Genomic DNA, 21,771 nt, shown 5'->3' on the forward strand with positions numbered 1-21,771 from the left:
TACCCCTCATACTCTGCACCGTGCCATCTCACTGTACCCCTCATACTCTGCACCGTGCCCTCTCACTGTACCCTTCATACTCTGCACTGTGTCCTCACTGTACCCTTCATACTCTGCACAGTGCCCTCTCACTGTACCGTTCACACTCTGCACAGTGCCCTCTCGCTGCACCCTTCATACTCTGCACCGTGCCCTCTCGCTGTACCCTTCATACTCTGCACAGTGCCCTCTCGCTGTACCCTTCATACTCTGCACAGTGCCCTCTCGCTGTACCCTTCATACTCTGCACAGTGCCCTCTCGCTGTACCCTTCATACTCTGCACCGTGCCCTCTCACTGTACCCCTCATACTCTGCACCGTGCCATCTCACTGTACCCCTCATACGCTGTACCGTGCCCTCTCACTGTACCCTTCATACTCTGCACTGTGTCCTCTCACTGCACCCTTCATACGCTGCACCGTGCCCTCTCGCTGTACCCCTCATACTCTGCACCGTGCCCTCTCACTGTACCCTTCATACGCTGCACCGTGCCCTCTCACTGTACCCCTCATACTCTGCACCGTGCCATCTCACTGTACCCCTCATACTCTGCACCGTGCCCTCTCACTGTACCCTTCATACTCTGCACTGTGTCCTCACTGTACCCTTCATACTCTGCACCGTGCCCTCTCACTGTACCCTTCATACTCTGCACCGTGCCCTCTCACTGTACCGTTCACACTCTGCACAGTGCCCTCTCGCTGCACCCTTCATACTCTGCACCGTGCCTCTCGCTGTACCCTTCATACTCTGCACCGTGCCCTCTCGCTGTACCCTTCTTACTCTGCACAGTGCCCTCTCGCTGTACCCTTCATACTCTGCACAGTGCCCTCTCGCTGTACCCTTCATACTCTGCACTGTGCCCTCTCACTGTACCCCTCATACTCTGCACCGTGCCATCTCACTGTACCCCTCATACGCTGTACCGTGCCCTCTCACTGTACCCTTCATACTCTGCACTGTGTCCTCTCACTGCACCCTTCATACGCTGCACCGTGCCCTCTCGCTGTACCCCTCATACTCTGCACCGTGCCCTCTCACTGTACCCTTCATACGCTGCACCGTGCCCTCTCACTGTACCCCTCATACTCTGCACCGTGCCATCTCACTGTACCCCTCATACTCTGCACCGTGCCCTCTCACTGTACCCTTCATACTCTGCACTGTGTCCTCACTGTACCCTTCATACTCTGCACAGTGCCCTCTCACTGTACCGTTCACACTCTGCACAGTGCCCTCTCGCTGCACCCTTCATACTCTGCACCGTGCCCTCTCGCTGTACCCTTCATACTCTGCACAGTGCCCTCTCGCTGTACCCTTCATACTCTGCACAGTGCCCTCTCGCTGTACCCTTCATACTCTGCACCGTGCCCTCTCGCTGTACCCCTCATACTCTGCACCGTGCCCTCTTACTGTACCCTTCATACTCTGCACTGTGTCCTCTCACTGCACCCTTCATACGCTGTACCGTGCCCTCTCACTGTACCCTTCATACTCTGCACTGTGCCCTCACTGTACCCTTCATACTCTGCACAGTGCCCTCTCGCTGCACCCTTCATACTCTGCACCGTGCCCTCTCGCTGTACCCTTCATACTCTGCACAGTGCCCTCTCGCTGTACCCTTCATACTCTACACAGTGCCCTCTCGCTGTACCCTTCATACTCTGCACCGTGCCCTCTCACTGTACCCCTCATACTCTGCACCGTGCCCTCTCACTGTACCCTTCATACTCTGCACTGTGTCCTCTCACTGCACCCTTCATACGCTGTACCGTGCTCTCTCACTGTACCCCTCATACTCTGCACAGTGCCCTCTCGCTGTACCCTTCATACTCTGCACAGTGCCCTCTCGCTGTACCCTTCATACTCTGCACCGTGCCCTCTCACTGTACCCCTCATACTCTGCACCGTGCCCTCTCACTGTACCCTTCATACTCTGCACCGTGCCCTCTCACTGTACCCTTCATACTCTGCACCGTGCCCTCTCACTGTACCCTTCATACTCTGCACCGTGTCCTCTCACTGCACCCTTCATACGCTGTACCGTGCCCTCTCACTGTACCGTTCACACGCTGCACAGTGCCCTCTCGCTGTACCCCTCATACTCTGCACCGTGCCCTCTCACTGTACCCTTCATACTCTGCACCGTGCCCTCTCACTGTACCCTTCATACTCTGCACCGTGCCCTCTCACTGTACCCTTCATACTCTGCACCGTGCCCTCTCGCTGTACCCTTCATACTCTGCACAGTGCCCTCTCGCTGTACCCTTCATACTCTGCACAGTGCCCTCTCGCTGTACCCTTCATACTCTGCACTGTGCCCTCTCACTGTACCCCTCATACTCTGCACCGTGCCATCTCACTGTACCCCTCATACGCTGTACCGTGCCCTCTCACTGTACCCTTCATACTCTGCACTGTGTCCTCTCACTGCACCCTTCATACGCTGCACCGTGCCCTCTCGCTGTACCCCTCATACTCTGCACCGTGCCCTCTCACTGTACCCTTCATACGCTGCACCGTGCCCTCTCACTGTACCCCTCATACTCTGCACCGTGCCATCTCACTGTACCCCTCATACTCTGCACCGTCCCCTCTCACTGTACCCTTCATACTCTGCACTGTGTCCTCACTGTACCCTTCATACTCTGCACAGTGCCCTCTCACTGTACCGTTCACACTCTGCACAGTGCCCTCTCGCTGCACCCTTCATACTCTGCACCGTGCCCTCTCGCTGTACCCTTCATACTCTGCACAGTGCCCTCTCGCTGTACCCTTCATACTCTGCACCGTGCCCTCTCGCTGTACCCTTCATACTCTGCACCGTGCCCTCTCGCTGTACCCTTCATACTCTGCACAGTGCCCTCTCGCTGTACCCTTCATACTCTGCACAGTGCCCTCTCGCTGTACCCTTCATACTCTGCACTGTGCCCTCTCACTGTACCCCTCATACTCTGCACCGTGCCATCTCACTGTACCCCTCATACGCTGTACCGTGCCCTCTCACTGTACCCTTCATACTCTGCACTGTGTCCTCTCACTGCACCCTTCATACGCTGCACCGTGCCCTCTCGCTGTACCCCTCATACTCTGCACCGTGCCCTCTCACTGTACCCTTCATACGCTGCACCGTGCCCTCTCACTGTACCCCTCATACTCTGCACCGTGCCATCTCACTGTACCCCTCATACTCTGCACCGTGCCCTCTCACTGTACCCTTCATACTCTGCACTGTGTCCTCACTGTACCCTTCATACTCTGCACAGTGCCCTCTCACTGTACCGTTCACACTCTGCACAGTGCCCTCTCGCTGCACCCTTCATACTCTGCACCGTGCCCTCTCGCTGTACCCTTCATACTCTGCACAGTGCCCTCTCGCTGTACCCTTCATACTCTGCACAGTGCCCTCTCGCTGTACCCTTCATACTCTGCACCGTGCCCTCTCGCTGTACCCCTCATACTCTGCACCGTGCCCTCTTACTGTACCCTTCATACTCTGCACTGTGTCCTCTCACTGCACCCTTCATACGCTGTACCGTGCCCTCTCACTGTACCCTTCATACTCTGCACTGTGCCCTCACTGTACCCTTCATACTCTGCACAGTGCCCTCTCGCTGCACCCTTCATACTCTGCACCGTGCCCTCTCGCTGTACCCTTCATACTCTGCACAGTGCCCTCTCGCTGTACCCTTCATACTCTACACAGTGCCCTCTCGCTGTACCCTTCATACTCTGCACCGTGCCCTCTCACTGTACCCCTCATACTCTGCACCGTGCCCTCTCACTGTACCCTTCATACTCTGCACTGTGTCCTCTCACTGCACCCTTCATACGCTGTACCGTGCTCTCTCACTGTACCCCTCATACTCTGCACAGTGCCCTCTCGCTGTACCCTTCATACTCTGCACCGTGCCCTCTCACTGTACCCCTCATACTCTGCACCGTGCCCTCTCACTGTACCCTTCATACTCTGCACCGTGCCCTCTCACTGTACCCTTCATACTCTGCACCGTGCCCTCTCACTGTACCCTTCATACTCTGCACCGTGTCCTCTCACTGCACCCTTCATACGCTGTACCGTGCCCTCTCACTGTACCGTTCACACGCTGCACAGTGCCCTCTCGCTGTACCCCTCATACTCTGCACCGTGCCCTCTCACTGTACCCTTCATACTCTGCACCGTGCCCTCTCACTGTACCCTTCATACTCTGCACCGTGCCCTCTCACTGTACCCTTCATACTCTGAACCGTGCCCTCTCACTGTACCCCTCATACTCTGCACTGTGTCCTCTCACTGTACCCTTCATATGCTGCATTGTGCCCTCTCACTGTACCCTTCATACTCTGCACCGTGCCCTCTCACTGTACCCTTCATACTCTGCACCGTGCCCTCTCACTGTACCCTTCATACTCTGCACCGTGCCCTCTCACTGTACCCCTCATACTCTGCACCGTGCCCTCTCACTGTACCCTTCATACTCTGCACCGTGCCCTCTCACTGTACCCCTCATACTCTGCACCGTGCCCTCTCACTGTACCCTTCATACTCTGCACAGTGCCCTCTCACTGTACCCTTCATACTCTGCACCGTGCCCTCTCACTGTACCCTTCATACTCTGCACCATGCCCTCTCACTGTACCCCTCATACTCTGCACCGTGCCCTCTCACTGTACCCCTCATACTCTGCACCGTGCCCTCTCACTGTACCCCTCATACTCTGAACCGTGCCCTCTCACTGTACCCTTATACTCTCCCCCGTGCCCTCTCACTGTACCCTTATACTCTGCACTGTGCATTCTCTCTATAACCTTATACTCTGCACTGTGCATTCTCTCTACACACTATTGGCTCCACCTGGTGGTGGACACAACCCCTTTGGTGGTACCTCACCACAGCCTGTGTGATGGGTATACTATCATAGCTTATATAAATGATACGTCTGCTTAATAAAAATTGAAAATAAAAATATATTCCATTTACACAACATTAAATTTAAACTATTTTATTTTTGTCTCACAATGTGCTCAGACATTACAAATATCAGGAGGTAGAATGAATGAAATCGTGCTGCAGACAAATGACCTCACATGGAGCATATGGCACCTTTCATTTCCTGTTTGGCAAGCAAAGCACTCGGAATTCTTAAAATAAAACCGAGAGGGAAAAAAATATATATAACATGTTTCTTTCACATGCAGCATGTCCATACTGAGTCACATCACGGAGCGATGAGGCAAACGTGTGCGTTCAGTGCCAGATCTGCGTGTTACAGCACAAACTTTACTCAAGTGTCTCAGAATTACTGTGCAACCCAGTGTCAGTCACTGCGAGTGCCAGCATAGCGCAGGCTTGGACAAGGCTCTGCCTCCGCTGTGTTGTTGACTTTTGAAGTCCTTAATCATTGAGCAGATATCCGAATGAACTTGGTCACATGACACATCATCATCATCATCACCATTTATTTATATAGCGCCACTAATTCCGCAGCGCTGTACAGAGAACTCGCTCACATCAGTCCCTGCCCCATTGGAGCTTACATTCTAAATTCCCTAACATAAACCCCGTGTTTGCGTGGGTTTCCTCCGGGTGCTCCGGTTTCCTCCCACACTCCAAAAACATACTGGTAGGTTAATTGACTGCTATCAAATTGACCCTAGTCTCTCTCAGTCTGTTTGTGTGTTAGAGAATTTAGATTGTAAGCTCCAATGGGGCAGGGACTGACGTGAGCGAGTTTTCTGTACAGCGCTACGGAATTAGTAGCACTATATAAATAAATGGTGATGACGATGATGATGAAGAGACGTAATGACAGAGTAATACCTATATGAAAACGACACATCTGTCTAAGAATTCTATATACTTTATATGGTAGAAACCTGACACTCACCATGATGGATTCGTTCATGTTCCTCATTTGATACACATCCATGTTGACCTCCGTCCGATTGGTGACCTCTGTGTTGTTGGAGTGACTTGATGGAGGTAGATCGAAATAATTACTGTCCGGTTCCCTGATAGGAGAATGGGGTAGAGCTGAAGTTACTACTGTGTATGATATTTTCATCCTACAAGTCACATTCCTCAGACATGGTATAATTTATCCCCTACTGTAAATTATAAGGATACTAGAAGTCATTACGGTGTTCCGTGACTATAGAAAGGTACAAAGTCGGAGGCCAGGGGCTTTCATGCAAGTGACGGAAATTAGAGGCGACTTCTAATAATTTATAGTTGGGAGGATCATTATTTGGTCTAATACACATACGTTGTTCCTATTACTAGTGATGACATCAGAACACCATTTACAGGAATTTATACATATATTAGCATTACTTGTGTAAGTACATCTAGTCGATATTTATGAGTTTAGTACTACAGAGGGACCGATTATCTGAAGCCCAAACAAGTCTGGACGGAAACGGGGACTGAAAGGCTGGAGATCACGGCCCCCCTCACTATACTGTTATATATATGGCACTTGTTTATATATCCTAGAGCAAATATATGCAGCTTGCCAGCAGTTATGGCACTACAAGTCTCAGCAAGCCTTGCAGAATGGCATGGGAAGTAGCACAATTCTAACATACCAAAAAACATAATGGTGTCAAGCAGAGTTTCTAAATTAAAGGTGGGTCTCCGTGATAGGACACAATAGTTTTGCCAAGCATTAACACAATATTTAAATACACAACAATAATACCGGACAATAAACAATATAATAATAATAATATAATATAATAATAATAATAATAATAATAATAATAATATAATGATAACATCTAAATACACATCCAACATTTAAATTTCCTTAAATTTCATAACTACAAGAACACGAGGGGCACTGGACTAAAGATACTATAATTGACTGTATAGCTGGTTCTAAATTGAAAAATCCACACAAGTTTGATAGATACCTTAAAAGGACTATGAAAAGAATAATAATAATAATAATAATAATATGTAGCATCCAAAAAAACCAATTCAAAGGCCTGAAGCCTAGATACTCTTCTACGGTACCTTGCAAATAATTCCTTCCTATATATCCACAAACCTGCACACACGGATACCCCCAGGGGCAAACTCAGGATTTGTAGAGGAGGAGTTTCCACACCACGCCACCAGTGGGCGTGACCGGCATGCATAGGGGCGTGGCTATAATATTAGACAGTGCTTGGCTGCTCTCCAACTCTTCTTGTCCCCATAACATACATGGGCAATGCTGCGTGTACTACTGTTAGGTGCACACAGCTCTCCCTTTTCAAGCAGAGCTGTGTGAAGCGGGGGCAGGGTCCAGCCACCTCAATTATACAGTGCCCCAGGCTTGGATGGGGGGTTTCCAGGCACTAGGTAACCCCCTACCCCCCTCGGTTTGCCTATGACCCCCACAGTAAGCGAGCTGATGATGGAATCAATATGGTCCTACATTCTACTCTGGTCCCCTCTGCAAAAGATGACCCGTGTGGAATGTATAATATATGTATAATATAGGGAATACGATATAGTGCCTTACAGTTCCTCAAATCTTAGCAGCCATCACTGCACAACTATGAATAGTGGCTACTAATTATCAGACGGCATCGTGACTACGGGAGTATCATCAGTTAATGCGCTATTGTTGGGGAACTGTGGGACCTAGATTTAGTAGAGTATAACTGGCATCAGTATTCGAAATATAAAGTACACCTATTGCCTGGAAACGGTGGGGGCAGCCATTTTGTGGGCTGAACCAATACTCGTGATAGGAAGCGGCCTATAGAATCACCTGTAACTTCCTACGGAATGCATAAGCTGCAGTCTAATATCGGTTCAGCTAAAAAAAAAATCTCACAAAAGTGCCTCAGTGGTGTCGCTAGTTCCTAATGGAATGATGGTATTCACAAAATGGCCACCTTTACTATAAGCACTTTAATAGTAAGTTAAAATCACATTTGAGGATTTTTCACAGTACAAAATGATGCTTTTACCACGTTCCTTAACGCTAAGGGGAATTTAAAATGACATACATCCCACATGTGTGACTTACAAGGTACTCCAGAGGTGTTCAAATGTCGTCCCTTCATCTGCATGGGAAGAATGGGACATCTTCACCGAGGGGGAGTCAGACAAAGGATATATGACTCTGTGACCAGAACAGACAGTGATCAGTATAACAATCAGAGAGCACAATCTCAATATAAACGGCCATATGTGGATTCTGCAATATATTCACCTCCAACAGCCAGGTCACTTATGTAAACATGAACATATTACACAGCTCAACCGACGACCCAAAAAAAAATAATTTATATTTATATATATATATATATATATATATATATATATATATATATATATATATATATATATATATATATATATATACACATATACACACATATATATATATATATATATATATATATATATATATATATATAATATTTTATTTTATTTTTTTTTTCTAAGGATATGTGAACGAATTTAGGGTATTTTTTGATTGCCAAATTCAAAAATGAAAGTTTTTCCATATTGGCTCTAGTTCTGGAGATACTGGATACCTTCAATTAATAGGGAACTTAAGCCATAACGCATGCATATGGGAATCTACCAGAAGGTCAGACACGTCAATATTCTAGAATGTTCACTCCGCGAACATTCTAGAATATCCCCCTCTGTATATAAGCGATCAGTCACCCAACCAGCACTCAGTTGAGCGGTTCGCGTTGTCTATTGTGTTTTTCTTGTTTCTCGTCTGTATAATAGATAAATGTATATATGTAATTAGTGTAAATAAGTCAAGTTGCATACAAAGTGGTTGTAAACATGAGAAAACATGACTGTAGGTGCAGCGAACATCAATAATGAGTCATTGGTTGACAGGGGGAAAAAAAAAAAAATCATTCTCCCACCACTCCATATCCAGCTGGGACTAATGAAACAATTTGTAAAGGCCTTGGAGAAAGATGGCCATTGCTTGAAATACATTTGTAGATCGTGGTATCTTAGATGGTCCTCAAATTGGTAAACTTATCAAGAAATCTAATTTCACAAAATGTATGAATAATGTTAAAGCTTCTGCCCCGTGCAGATATGTCTCGGTTGTCAGGAACAATTATGAAAAACTGGAGCAAAACATTCTCACAAATGTTAAAAATTTGGTACTAAAATGAGCATAAAAGGTAAAATGATTTTAGTGAGGAACAAGGGGAGAGGTTTCATCAAGATATAAAGCTGATGGAGGAAAGGTCTGAAGGCAGGTGGGACAGATGTATGATGGTAGACTATTGCTGGATCCTCCAACGTGATTGTTCTGGTAACCCACATAAAATAAAATGGTACAAACTCTGTGCATTCTTTGGAATTATCTGAATCAGAATACTATTTATCTGTTAATATACCGAATAAACTGCCATTATGTATTCTATGTATTTACTTTTTTATGATTTGAGACAATTTCAAAGCAATTTGTAAGCGGTGGTAATTTTTACGATTACCACCATAACGACACCTCCAATTAAAACCCGAATCTGTAAAAAAACGATGTAAATAGAAGCAGACTTACTTCCATACGGATGTTGTAGATGCCCGATCGGCGCAGGATACTGACCGCAGGCGAGTCCGACTACTGAGGTGTCCGTCAGGAGACCTTAACGACATTGCGACCTCTATCACTTTTAATCTAAAGCGGCAATGTCACGACCCCGCAGGTTAAGTGTCTAGACCAGGGTTTCCCAAACCGAGTCCTCAGGGCTCCCCAACAGTGCAGGTTTTCCGGATCACATGTGACATAATTAGGACCACCTGTGGATCTGTTACAATGTGTCAGTCAGTAATGAATACACCTGTGCTCCAGCAAGGAGATATGGAAAACCTGCACTGTTAGGGAGCCCTGAGGACTGGGTTTGGGAAACCCTGGTCTAGACACTTAACCAGACATTGCTGCTTTAAATTAAAAGTGATAGAGGTCGCAATGACGTTAAGGTCTCCTGACGGACACCTCAGTAGTCACCTGCGGTCAGCATCCTGCGCCGATCGGACATCTACAACATCAGTATGGAGGTAAGTCTGCTTCTATTTACATCGTTTTTTCCACAGATTCGTGTTTTAATTGGAGGAGCCCTCGGTTTCAGAATATTCCGCACCGATCAACCGTACCCAAACCATATTCGGAATCAGCGCCACAAAGTTACCCCAAAAACACTTTATTACGATTGGTAATAAAATGAGTGTTGACCGATGTTATTATTGGAAAGCCTGCAGCAAAGACATAGGAGAATGCACTCTCGGCTAACGTGGCTGCACGCAGGACCAGCCTGCCCCTCAGCCTGGGAGCCTATTGGTGAGATGGGCAGTGATCAGGCAGACGGACAGTCATCCGGAGTTAATGGTCCAATCCATTTCCGTCTGGGCCTTTTTGCCAATAAGAACCACTGAATTTTGTCAAGCCTTAGCTAATGACAGCTTAATCTTTTGTAGCGGACAGCTTCATCCTTTAATTAAATATATCATCTATTTATTTATTAACACCATATTTTAATATTTAACTTACAAAACGTATATATCTTTATTACTGTAACTTAGAGCTATTATATCTGGGTCTAGCTCTACCTATTTTCATCTAACAAGGGTAAATTTGATAATGACTTTTGATTGAAAAGACCCCACAACAAATCTCTAACGGACAAATGAACAAAATGTGTGAAACATTTTCTGCCCCAAAAAATTTCTTTGGGGTACCAAAAACTAAACCCAGAAGGTATCACAAGCAAAAGTCAAATATGTCTAAATTATTATTTATTTATTTTTTTTACACTTTTCCATAATTTACATTTTTATCTCATTCACTAATACATTGAAGTGGGTTCTCTCCTGTATTTTACACCGCAATATAACACAAATACCGTATTATATCTATACATTTCTGCAAAATAGATTTTTTCTTTTGTACATTACTGTGTACAGCAAATCCACACTGTACATACTAAATATAGGAATGGTTGCTGAGAAAAGGATAATTAATTTTTTTTCAAAAATTAACATTTTATTTTTTTTATCTGTACAGATGTTTTATTTTTTTCCCATGTAAAGTTCTCCACATGTAGACAGCTTACATGTTTAATAAATTCTACGGAAGCGCTACGGAATTTGCTGGCGCTATATAAATAAATAATGATGATGATGATGAATTCTGGTGCCCCTTAAAACCTACAATTCCTCCTCGTAAACAACTTGCTCCTTAGCAAAACCTGACGACATGATGACATCCCGGATTCTGGGAACAGTCGTTATGTGTCAATAAAAATTTAATGAACCAGCGTTTTTTGTTTTTTTTCCGTCAGTAGTTCCAGTATAGAGCTTTTAATGATTTATTAGTAACGATGGTGTAGGTGCTGGGACACCTCACATGACTCGCAGTGATTAGGAGAGTGCGAGCATCACTCTGCGGGAGTCAATTACATTAAAGGGTCACCACTTCCGCCCACGGGCTCCTCTGCTCGGCTCAAACATCACCGAAGCCTCTAGAGGTCTTCGGCATGTGGAAGACTGAAATTAGAAGTTGCGCTTCCCACCGTGAAGATGTGCCAAGCTCGACAAGCCTCAACCCGTCCAGTGTCGGCGACAATATGCCACTTTATTGCCTTCGTATGTTACGCATAAAGCGAATGTTAGTCTGCCAAGAGGTTTCTGATTGGAAAATTTCAGGACACACTGTGACATCGACGGAAAGTCAGTGTCCCACTGTGTGCGCTCGCCCCACGACTCAATAGTAAGAATGGCCTCTAATGTCGACAGACCAGCAATGTATACGTCGCTAACTGTACGATTTCCAGGGACAGAACCAAGCTTTGAAGACTTGTCTTGGTTTCTCCTGATAAGGTCTCTCGTGTTTAAAACTCCTTTGTTTAGTACTTTGTCCCTTATTTTTACTGCTGGATATAAATCTCAGTATTTCGGCGATCAGACAGCACTCGTTATAATTTATTAAAGACTATTATTACATTTTTTTTAAAAAAAATAAGAATTTTGTTTTGCTCTCTCATCTGAGATTAGCAACTCCTTTTAGATTTGTACAGTTTTAATAGTATTGAACCTTAAACAGAATGCTAATTCAGACCCTTAAGGGTGTAACGTGCTATATATACATGATGCATTTCGTCATTAATAATCAAATTCAGCATATACGTAGATTCACATATTTCTTTAAAATATTGTTAATCATTTTCTCCTTCACATAAGTTTTTAATAGATATTGAGGTGCAGTGTCCTATGTCTGTATAGAGTGTAATAGAATTGTATTATGATCATGTCCAGTGGTCAGGTCATGTTGGGGGTGTAGTGTCCTATGTCTGTATAGAGTGTAATAGAATTGTATTATGATCATGTCCAGTGGTCAGGTCATGTTGGAGGTGTAGTGTCCTATGTCTGTATAGAGTGTAATAGAATTGTATTATGATCATGTCCAGTGGTCAGGTCATGTTGGAGGTGTAGTGTCCTATGTCTGTATAGAGTGTAATAGAATTGTATTATGATCATGTCCAGTGGTCAGGTCATGTTGGGGGTGTAGTGTCCTATGTCTGTATAGAGTGTAATATAATTGTATTATGATCATGTCCAGTGGTCAGGTCATGTTGGGGGTGTAGTGTCCTATGTCTGTATACAGTGTAATATAATTGTATTATGATCATGGCCAGTGGTCAGGTCATGTTGGGGGTGTAGTGTCCTATGTCTGTATAGAGTGTAATAGAATTGTATTATGATCATGTCCAGTGGTCAGGTCATGTTGGAGGTGTAGTGTCCTATGTCTGTATAGAGTGTAATAGAATTGTATTATGATCATGTCCAGTGGTCAGGTCATGTTGGAGGTGTAGTGTCCTATGTCTGTATAGAGTGTAATAGAATTGTATTATGATCATGTCCAGTGGTCAGGTCATGTTGGGGGTGTAGTGTCCTATGTCTGTATACAGTGTAATAGAATTGTATTATGAGCATGTCCAGTGGTCAGGTCATGTTGGGGGTGTAGTGTCCTATGTCTGTATACAGTGTAATAGAATTGTATTATGATCATGTCCAGTGGTCAGGTCGTGTTGGAGGTGTAGTGTCCTATGTCTATATAGAGTGTAATAGAATTGTATTATGATCATGTCCAGTGGTCAGGTCATGTTGGGGGTGTAGTGTCCTATGTCTGTATAGAGTGTAATAGAATTGTATTATGATCATGTCCAGCGGTCAGGTCATGTCAGAGGTATAGTGTTCCTCTGATGTGCGCTTTGCCTCATCTCTGATAACCATATCTCCCTTCTGTCTACAAGTTTTCTCCTGTGCTGCTCCCCACCTATAGAATTCCCTATCACATCTGATCAGACTCTCCCAAACCTTCAAATCTTTAAATGATCTCTGAAATGTCACTTCTTTATTAGCAGTAGCACTTACCCTACTCCCAGCAGGGAAGCAAGGCCCCCCACACCCTGTGTTTTTACATTAGCACTTATTTTGTCTATATTACATGCCCCTGTTTTACGTATGCCCTCTTCTAACCACTGCCCAGCACTGCAGAGCACTGTAGCACAAAACGACAATTATAAAAATAACGTTGTAGAACATATGGCTCTGGAGCGTGAAAACCATCACGTTACAACGGGATTGCTCAATAATGACATAACTGTCAGAGATAACCGAGTATTACTATTGCATAACAGCAACAACTGTAAGCGAATATGCAACATTTATTTAGCTGGTTTCACTTCTTAGATCAGGAAAACATTATAGAACTTTGCAATAAAATGGGAATGTTCAAACCTTTGTCATTGGCCTTTAAACCTTTAAATATTTCATTTCGATAGAGCATTTGTACAATTTCATGCTGTGTACTGCTGCCACCATCAGGTCTTATTTAGTACTGCAACACTCACTGTTGTCAGTAAAACATGCATCAAACTATTAAAATAACAGGACATATAACTCACCCAACAACCAACTTGTGTGTACTGTATGCCTTATTTGCAGCTTTGAATGCTTTTTCTTTTATTTTTTATTTTTAACACAGTCACAATTTAAAATGGCCAAAAGCAACACACTGTTTAATAAATGAACCTTTCCTTACATTCAAAGACATGCACAGATCTCAACTGACTTTTAGCTATATCATCTTAGAACACAGTTTACTATATCAAACTACATAGTTTCATCTATAATTTATTATTGCTGGCCGCCATCTTATTTTTCATGCAGTAAAAGTCATTGAAATGTACTGGAAAGACCAAATAACCTCGTTCCTCACATTAGACTTTACTTGGCTTTCCCCCAATCTACTGAGAGGGCGGTCACATCTCAATAGGCAGCACGGTGGCTCAGTGGTTAGCACTTCTGCCTCACAGCGCTGGGGTCATGAGTTCAATTCCCGACCATGGCCTTATCTGTGTGGAGTTTGTATGTTCTACCCGTGTTTGCGTGGGTTTCCTCCGGGTGTTCTGGTTTCCTCCCACACTCCAAAAACATACTGGTAGGTTAATTGGCTGCTATCAAAATTGACCTTAGTCTCTCTCTCTCTCTGTCTATCTGTGTGTGTTAGGGAATTTAGATTGTAAGCTACAATGGGGCAGGGACTGATGTGAGTGAGTTCTCTGTACAGCGCTGCGGAATCAGTGGCGCTATATAAATAAATGGTGATGATGATGATGATGATTAAGAGCAAAGATGTGAGAGAAGATAAAGGGATTGTGGGAAAGAGAAGACAATAATGGCACCTCTACTGAATGATGAGCCCTGTAAGCCATCTAGTCAGACAAATTATATATTCCTATAATAGAAATAACTTTCCATCCACATAGGCTACAAATAAATTTAAGGATTTGTGACTGTCTCCTCTTTACCTGCTCTCTAATTTTTTCTACTACTCTCAGGCTGGCCGCGCCCCCAAAATAAGACCACACCCTAATTACAGCAGACCCAACCCCTGCCACAAAGCCACTCCCACAATCCATTAGATTGTCAGAGGACTACTAACCATCATCATCACCATTTATTTATATAGCGCCACTAATTCCGCAGCTCTGTACAGAGAACTCATTCACATCAGTCCCTGCCCCATTGGAGCTTACAGTCTAAAATCCCTAACACACACACACACACACACACACACAGACTAGGGTCAATTTTAATAGCAGCCAATTAACCTACCAGTATGTTTTTGGAGTATGGGAGGAAATCGGAGCACCCGGAGGAAACCCACGCTAATACGGGGAGAATATACAAACTCCTCACAGATAAGGCCATGGTCGGGAATTGAACTCATGACCCCAGTGCTGCAAGGCAGATGTGCTAACCACTGAGCCACCGTGCTGTTAATATGTTTTGGAGGGTTATGAGGGCATTGGGTCACTGAAAGAAAGAAAAAAAGAAAAAAAGAAAAAATGAACACGTCATAAAGTCTGTCCTCAAGATCAGTCAAAGATTGTATATAAGAGAGTAGTAACCATTGAAGTAGTAGTGAGATTATCTCCCTAGTGCCTAAGTAAATGTTAAATACACCTGATCACTACATCCCTGGAGTAATATAGGATACTGGAGCCTCTACAGCCATCTGCCTGAAGATGATTCATTTGAAAACAACATATTTTGCAGACTTCCCTTGCAGAGTACAACCACAGTGCGCTCACAGCTTAATTAATATTTGCAGATGCCCCAGGGCAAGTTACTTTTTTCTTTTAAAATGTTCCTAATAGGTTGCCCCCAAGGTCTAAAATTCGTCAGCCCTCCGCCGACAAGGGTCAGCTAGCGGAACAGCTGTTTTATATAACAGCATGTGGCTATACAGAGGGCACGACTTGAAGCCATAGGTGTGTATGACTATACAGGGGACACTTTTTTTGTTTTAATGTACTTGTTCTGCCACCCTTGAAGAACAGCAACTAAAAAATCAAATCCCCCCTTCACTTACCTTTATATCGCCTTGTTCTTTGATTGCACCCAGTGGCGGGCTGGCCCGGGGGGCAGGGGGGCAGCGCCCCCCCCGGGCCGCTGGGTTAGACGCCTATTAGGGCCGGGGGGTAGGCCGGCCGGCCGCTCCCCGGATGCAAAAAACTGTTTCTCCCCCCGCGGCCGCATCCGATGTCATCAGATGCGGCCGCGTCAGTGCAAAGGCGGCCGCATCACATGACAGGGGATGCGGCCGCCTGTGTGCCCCCCGGCCACGCCTCTCCCTGCCCGCACCTTATTGCACCCCCCTTCTTCTCTTCTTTCTTCTTATTTTCTGTTTCTTTGAATTTCGCTTGCTTCTCGCGTTGTGGCTCCTCCGTGCTGCGCTCAATGTAAACGTCGGGCCTGATGACGTCAGGCCTGGCATTCAGCGTGAGCGCAGCACGGAGCCGGATCGCCACCTGACCTGACCGCAAGTTAAGTTTTTTATTTTCCTTTTCAGGATAATTTATTCTAATTAAGAAAGAGCTCTGTCTATGGGGCCCATGTGCCTGTGGGACCCTCGGGCACTTGCCCATCGTGCCCAGCGGAACAGATGGACCTGCATAGTGCATGTCTCCTGGCTGTATGGCACAGATCTATTGCCCCGATATACTGGAGAAATGCGGTTGCATGCAGTTTATTCATACTTGCCAACTCTCCCGGAATGTCCGGGAGACTCACAAAATCTGGGTAGGTCTCCCGGACTACCGGGAGAGCAGGCAAGAATACCGCATACTGCTATTTGATGGCCAAAATTATGCGATTTGCGGTGAATCGCATCATTTTGGCCACGCTCCTCCAACAAAATGATGTTTTTGTCACCAGGGTGGGGCCAAAATGACGCGATTGACCGCGCCCGCCCTCCAACCACGCCCCCTGCCCAAGATCTCCCGGAATTAACTGTTCAAAGGTTGGCAAGTGTGAGTTTATTTGAGGAATGAATTGATGATAACTTAAAAGTGATTGGACTAAACTAAAATGTTTTGGACTATTCAGTTTAATTGGTCCCTGTTATTGCAATTGATTTGTGCAGTTTTGAGATGCGACATGTAGAAGGTTTATCTTAAATTTTGCAATTTCATCTACTTTAAAGAACCTTTATTTTGGCTTCAGGCGCTGGGTTGGTGGAAGGAGTTGGCAGCCTATGTTGTGGTTAGTACCAACGCCCCCTGGTCTGTGTAGTGCACATTCATTTTTAAACTCTTTTCTTGAATGAAGCGGTTATTTCATCAACATGATTTTGGTGGTGTTGTTCTTGCCGCTTCCAGAGTATTTTATGGTGAACAAATGGGACATTTTTCGCTCATATTTATACACATACATCTGCCTGTACTAATCCACGTCCAGGGTAAATATATTTATCAGTCACAGGTTTTTATATAAACCTGCATAAAAAAAAATAAACGAGGAGTCATGTTGCCAAATCAGAGTGAGTGATATAGAGAAACGTCTGATATATCGCTGCATTCTGGAAATGACAGATCTACGACCATTATAGTGGACCTTATAAAGAAACACGTTTGTCACATGAAAGTCAGATCACTATCACAGTTCTGTGATTCAACCGACTCTGCGCCACAGAGATAAGGATCGATATGAAGGGTACAGGCAGCAACAAGTGACTTCACAGCTGTACTCAGAATCTATCTACATCCGTAATTCCGTGAACAAAACGCCCGAGAACCACAGTGGGCTCTGGTTTTATTTGCCCCCTATGGTTCATGAATTCACAGGGGAGCATCTCAGTAGCGTGTGTGTGTCAATAATTGCGGTTTGTACCTTCTAATTAGGAAATATGATGAAACATCCGGATTTTCCAGTGAGTTATTGACAGGGAAATTACAAAATTATCTGCACAGTCCAACTCCCTGAATTCATCCAGTTATATCAGGAAATGAGGCACAGACTTCACTGAACCGCACTCATTTGTATTGTAAAATGCAGACACTGTTGATTTCAATATATCAAAGAAGGTATATATATATATATATATATATATATATATATACATACATACACACACACACACACACACATATACAGGGGCAAACGCAGGATTTGCAGAGGGGGGTTTCCACACCACGCCGTCAGTGGGCGTGACCAGCATGCATGGGGGCGTGGCTATAATTTTAGCCAGTGCTTGGCTGTTCTCCAACTCTTCCTATCCTTATAATATATGTGGGCAATGCTGCGTGCACTACTGTTAGGTGCACGCAGCTCTCCCTTTTCAAGCAGAGTTGTGTGAAGCGGGAGCAGGGTCCAGTCACCTCAATTATACAGTGCCAGGCTTGAAGGGGGGTTGCCAGGCACTAGGAAACCCCTATCACTTGGTTTGCCTATGACACACAGAATCAAAGAATGACAAGTGCAGATAGAGTACAATTGTCTCGTCTGACCGCCGTAACACAGGTGCGGATTTGGGTGTGGGTGAATGATGTGTTACTAGCATTAATCTTAGGACAAACTTGTCTCTTTCCCAAGTTTATTTAAATTTATTGGCTGTATCATCTGCTGGAAGTTTACTCTATTCCCCACAACTGTGTCAGAGGGCGGAATTCAATTGATCTCAAGATATTTTTTAACACCGCGTTAAGTCATTTTAACGCTGTTTTTTTTTTATAATTTTCGAACAGGTTAACTTTACCCGCGATTCAATTCCATTTTTAATGCTCGTTTTTTTTTTCATGAAACTGTCCTCTGGCGCTCCAGGAGAAGGTCTATGGAAAATATAGGGTGTGTGAGATGCAGCCATGTTAAAAGCTATTCAATTGTTTTTTAACGCGGCACGTTAAACAGAACAATATGCTGCTTTATCTTGCACCTCTTTGGGATGTGCTAAAAATAAAAAACCTATGAAAACTATTTGAAATCATGTAATAATGAAAAAAAAAAGCTAAACTATGTTTATCAGTAATGCATAACATGAAAAAGTTGATTTTCTTGTGAAAAAATGAAAAAAAAAAAAAAAACATTAAAAAAATCACTAATTAAATATATTTATGTATGTTTTTGGTACAAATATGTATGTACTGATGTGTTTTGACATGGTATAAATGATTCTATAGTAAATAATAGTGAAATAAAAAATATGCTTAAGAAAGTACTGTAATGTAGATATTATCAAATATATAGGTTGTGTAATGCAATCTAATGTATGCCAATCCTTTTTTACATGTTATACATGACCGCGTTAAACACTCCCCTTCACTCCCCTAAAAACTCACAAACACCAATGATTAACGTGCAGGGGCAGCGTTCCCTCTTTTTCAATTGAATTGCACGAGTTTTAACGCTGTGTTACCTAAAACCGGTCGCTATAGCAGTTAAAAACCCGCGGGAGTTTTTTTTTTTTTTTTAATGCTGCGGGGAAAAACAACAACTCGCGGTCAATTGATTACCCCCCAGAGAATATAATCTTGTTCTGGAATGCAACAATGTAACTTCTCCTGAAAAAGAACCACTAGATCGGTCACAATGTAACACATTGGTTGGGAGCTGGTCACATGACTGCCTGGAGAGGGAGCCCTCACATGGGATTACAATGGTCTCGGGTACTAGGTGCAGATATACTGGGTGTGCCAACACTGATGACTAGTCCAATGATTACTGTCGTACAGTTAATTCCAACAGCCAATAAAGAGCATTTAAAACCAATGAGATAATAGGCAATATTTAATTATATATGTTTATTTCTATGTATACTTGATCTGGAAAATTGGGGTTGTATTCTATTCTGCAGGTAGTAGCTATATAATGTGCTGTACAATTTTCGCAATGTAATATGTTGGCCATTCAGATGCTATACCACATGCTAAACAATTAGGGACTATATAATATACTGGGAAGTGTGGCTGTATAATATACTGGACCATTGGGCTGTATAATATTCATAAAATACGTATACAAATTTGCATAGAACTCTTTTCTTCCTCTGTGTCAATCACATCACTTTTCACTGTGCTGTATTAACGTAATTAATAGCGTTGTCTATAACTTTAGCTGACAGATGAGCTGAATGGAGCAATAACATGAAGATCATGCAAAACACAAAATGTATCTTTTGGGTGAAGTCTACTAGGTTAGACGAACACAGAATTTACTTACCTGGGGTGTGTTATTCCCCAATGGGTTCAATAAACTGGTCTGATCGATGCTGCTAAGAACTGGCCTATTACAAAGCTACAGTGGTGCAGTCAATGCTCTTCACCTCCGAACTTGCCGTTTATGGACTATATTTTATGTCTCTGTACTGACTTAAAGCTCAAGACAGCAATAAAACCTCAATTTAACCGGTTTGCTGATCCTCCTTATCTTTATAGTTGGTCTTGATAAAACAGCAAACAAAGTTTTAATTGATCAGCGTGTCCGGTGTGCAAATAATTACTTTCTGGACGATTTGGAGTTGGGAAATCTTCTATCCGCTCTCTCTTCATATATTACACAGTGTGTGATATCCATGTTGTAGGGGTCCCTGTTGGTCTAATGCCCATTTATGTGTGAAAAATGTTTATCCTTTTTATTGTGTCTGTAGAGGAATCACCTTCTCTAACTTCCCATTTAACGAGAAGTTCACCTCCGCAGCTTGGAATTGAGCAAATGTATCTGTCTACAGTTATAATTCACACAAATTTTATAAGATTCGGGGCCGTGAATCAGGGTTGAATTGAAATGAGAACATTTGAACAAATAAAACACCACCTGTACCATCAGACCAATCACCGTCAAGTAAACAAAAAGGAGCCAATCACAATGTACCAGTCACCATCACATGACCAAAACTGTATAAAAGGTAGCATGAAACCAGTTTCACACTCTTTTCTTGTGGTTGCCTGAAAGGAGAAACCACTCCCAGGGGGTAAATTTATCAAGCTGCGGGTTTGGAAAAGTGGAGATGTTGCCTATAGCAACCAATCAGATTCTAGCTGTCATTTTGAAGAATGTAGCTAGAACCAGATTGGTTGCTATAGGCAACATCTCCACTTTTTCAAACCAGCAGTTTAGTAAATATACCACCACTGTCTCACAGGTGAATCTTGACTCTTGCTCAGCTCAGCCTAAAAAGCAGCTTTCCTGATTCATTCAGATACCTTGCGGACTACACTGCTCAGCCTGGACACTGCTCAGCCTGGACACTGCTCAGCCTGGACACTGCTCAGTCCGGACACTGCTCAGTCCGGACACTGCTCAGTCCGGACACTGCTCAGCCTGTACACTGCTCAGTCCGCACACTGCTCAGCCTGGACACTGCTCAGTCCGCACACTGCTCAGTCCGTACACTGCTCAGCCTGGACACTGCTCAGTCCGTACACTGCTCAGTCCGCACACTGCTCAGTCCGCACACTGCTCAGTCCGGACACTGCTCAGCCCGGACACTGCTCAGTCCGTACACTGCTCAGTCCGTACACTGCTCAGCCCGGACACTGCTCAGTCCGCACACTGCTCAGTCCGTACACTGCTCAGTCCGCACACTGCTCAGCCCGGACACTGCTCAGCCCGGACACTGCTCAGTCCGGACACTGCTCAGCCTGTACACTGCTCAGTCCGCACACTGCTCAGCCTGGACACTGCTCAGTCCGCACACTGCTCAGTCCGTACACTGCTCAGCCTGGACACTGCTCAGCCTGGACACTGCTCAGTCCGTACACTGCTCAGCCTGGACACTGCTCAGTCCGCACACTGCTCAGTCCGTACACTGCTCAGTCCGCACACTGCTCAGTCCGCACACTGCTCAGTCCGCACACTGCTCAGTCCGTACACTGCTCAGTCCGCACACTGCTCAGCCCGGACACTGCTC

At 44.5% G+C, this 21,771-nt stretch overlaps 1 protein-coding gene across 3 annotated transcripts in view; it reads right to left on the minus strand.

Moving 5' to 3' along the window:
• Window positions 1-21,771, minus strand: part of LOC142107027 (tumor protein p73-like) — a 119,002-nt gene that overhangs the window by 75,038 nt on the left and 22,193 nt on the right. For all 3 annotated transcript variants that reach the window (XM_075190154.1, XM_075190152.1, XM_075190151.1), the window contains exons 2-3: window positions 8,065-8,160; window positions 5,929-6,052 (exon numbers count right to left, since the gene is read on the minus strand). In XM_075190154.1, coding sequence (XP_075046255.1) covers window positions 5,929-6,052; window positions 8,065-8,123 — 183 coding nt within the window. In that variant the 5' untranslated portion in view covers window positions 8,124-8,160. The remainder of the gene's footprint in view (window positions 1-5,928; window positions 6,053-8,064; window positions 8,161-21,771) is intronic.

Source organism: Mixophyes fleayi, chromosome 11 (assembly GCF_038048845.1).
Source record: "Mixophyes fleayi isolate aMixFle1 chromosome 11, aMixFle1.hap1, whole genome shotgun sequence".
In the NCBI taxonomy this organism is placed as follows: Eukaryota; Metazoa; Chordata; class Amphibia; order Anura; family Limnodynastidae; genus Mixophyes; species Mixophyes fleayi.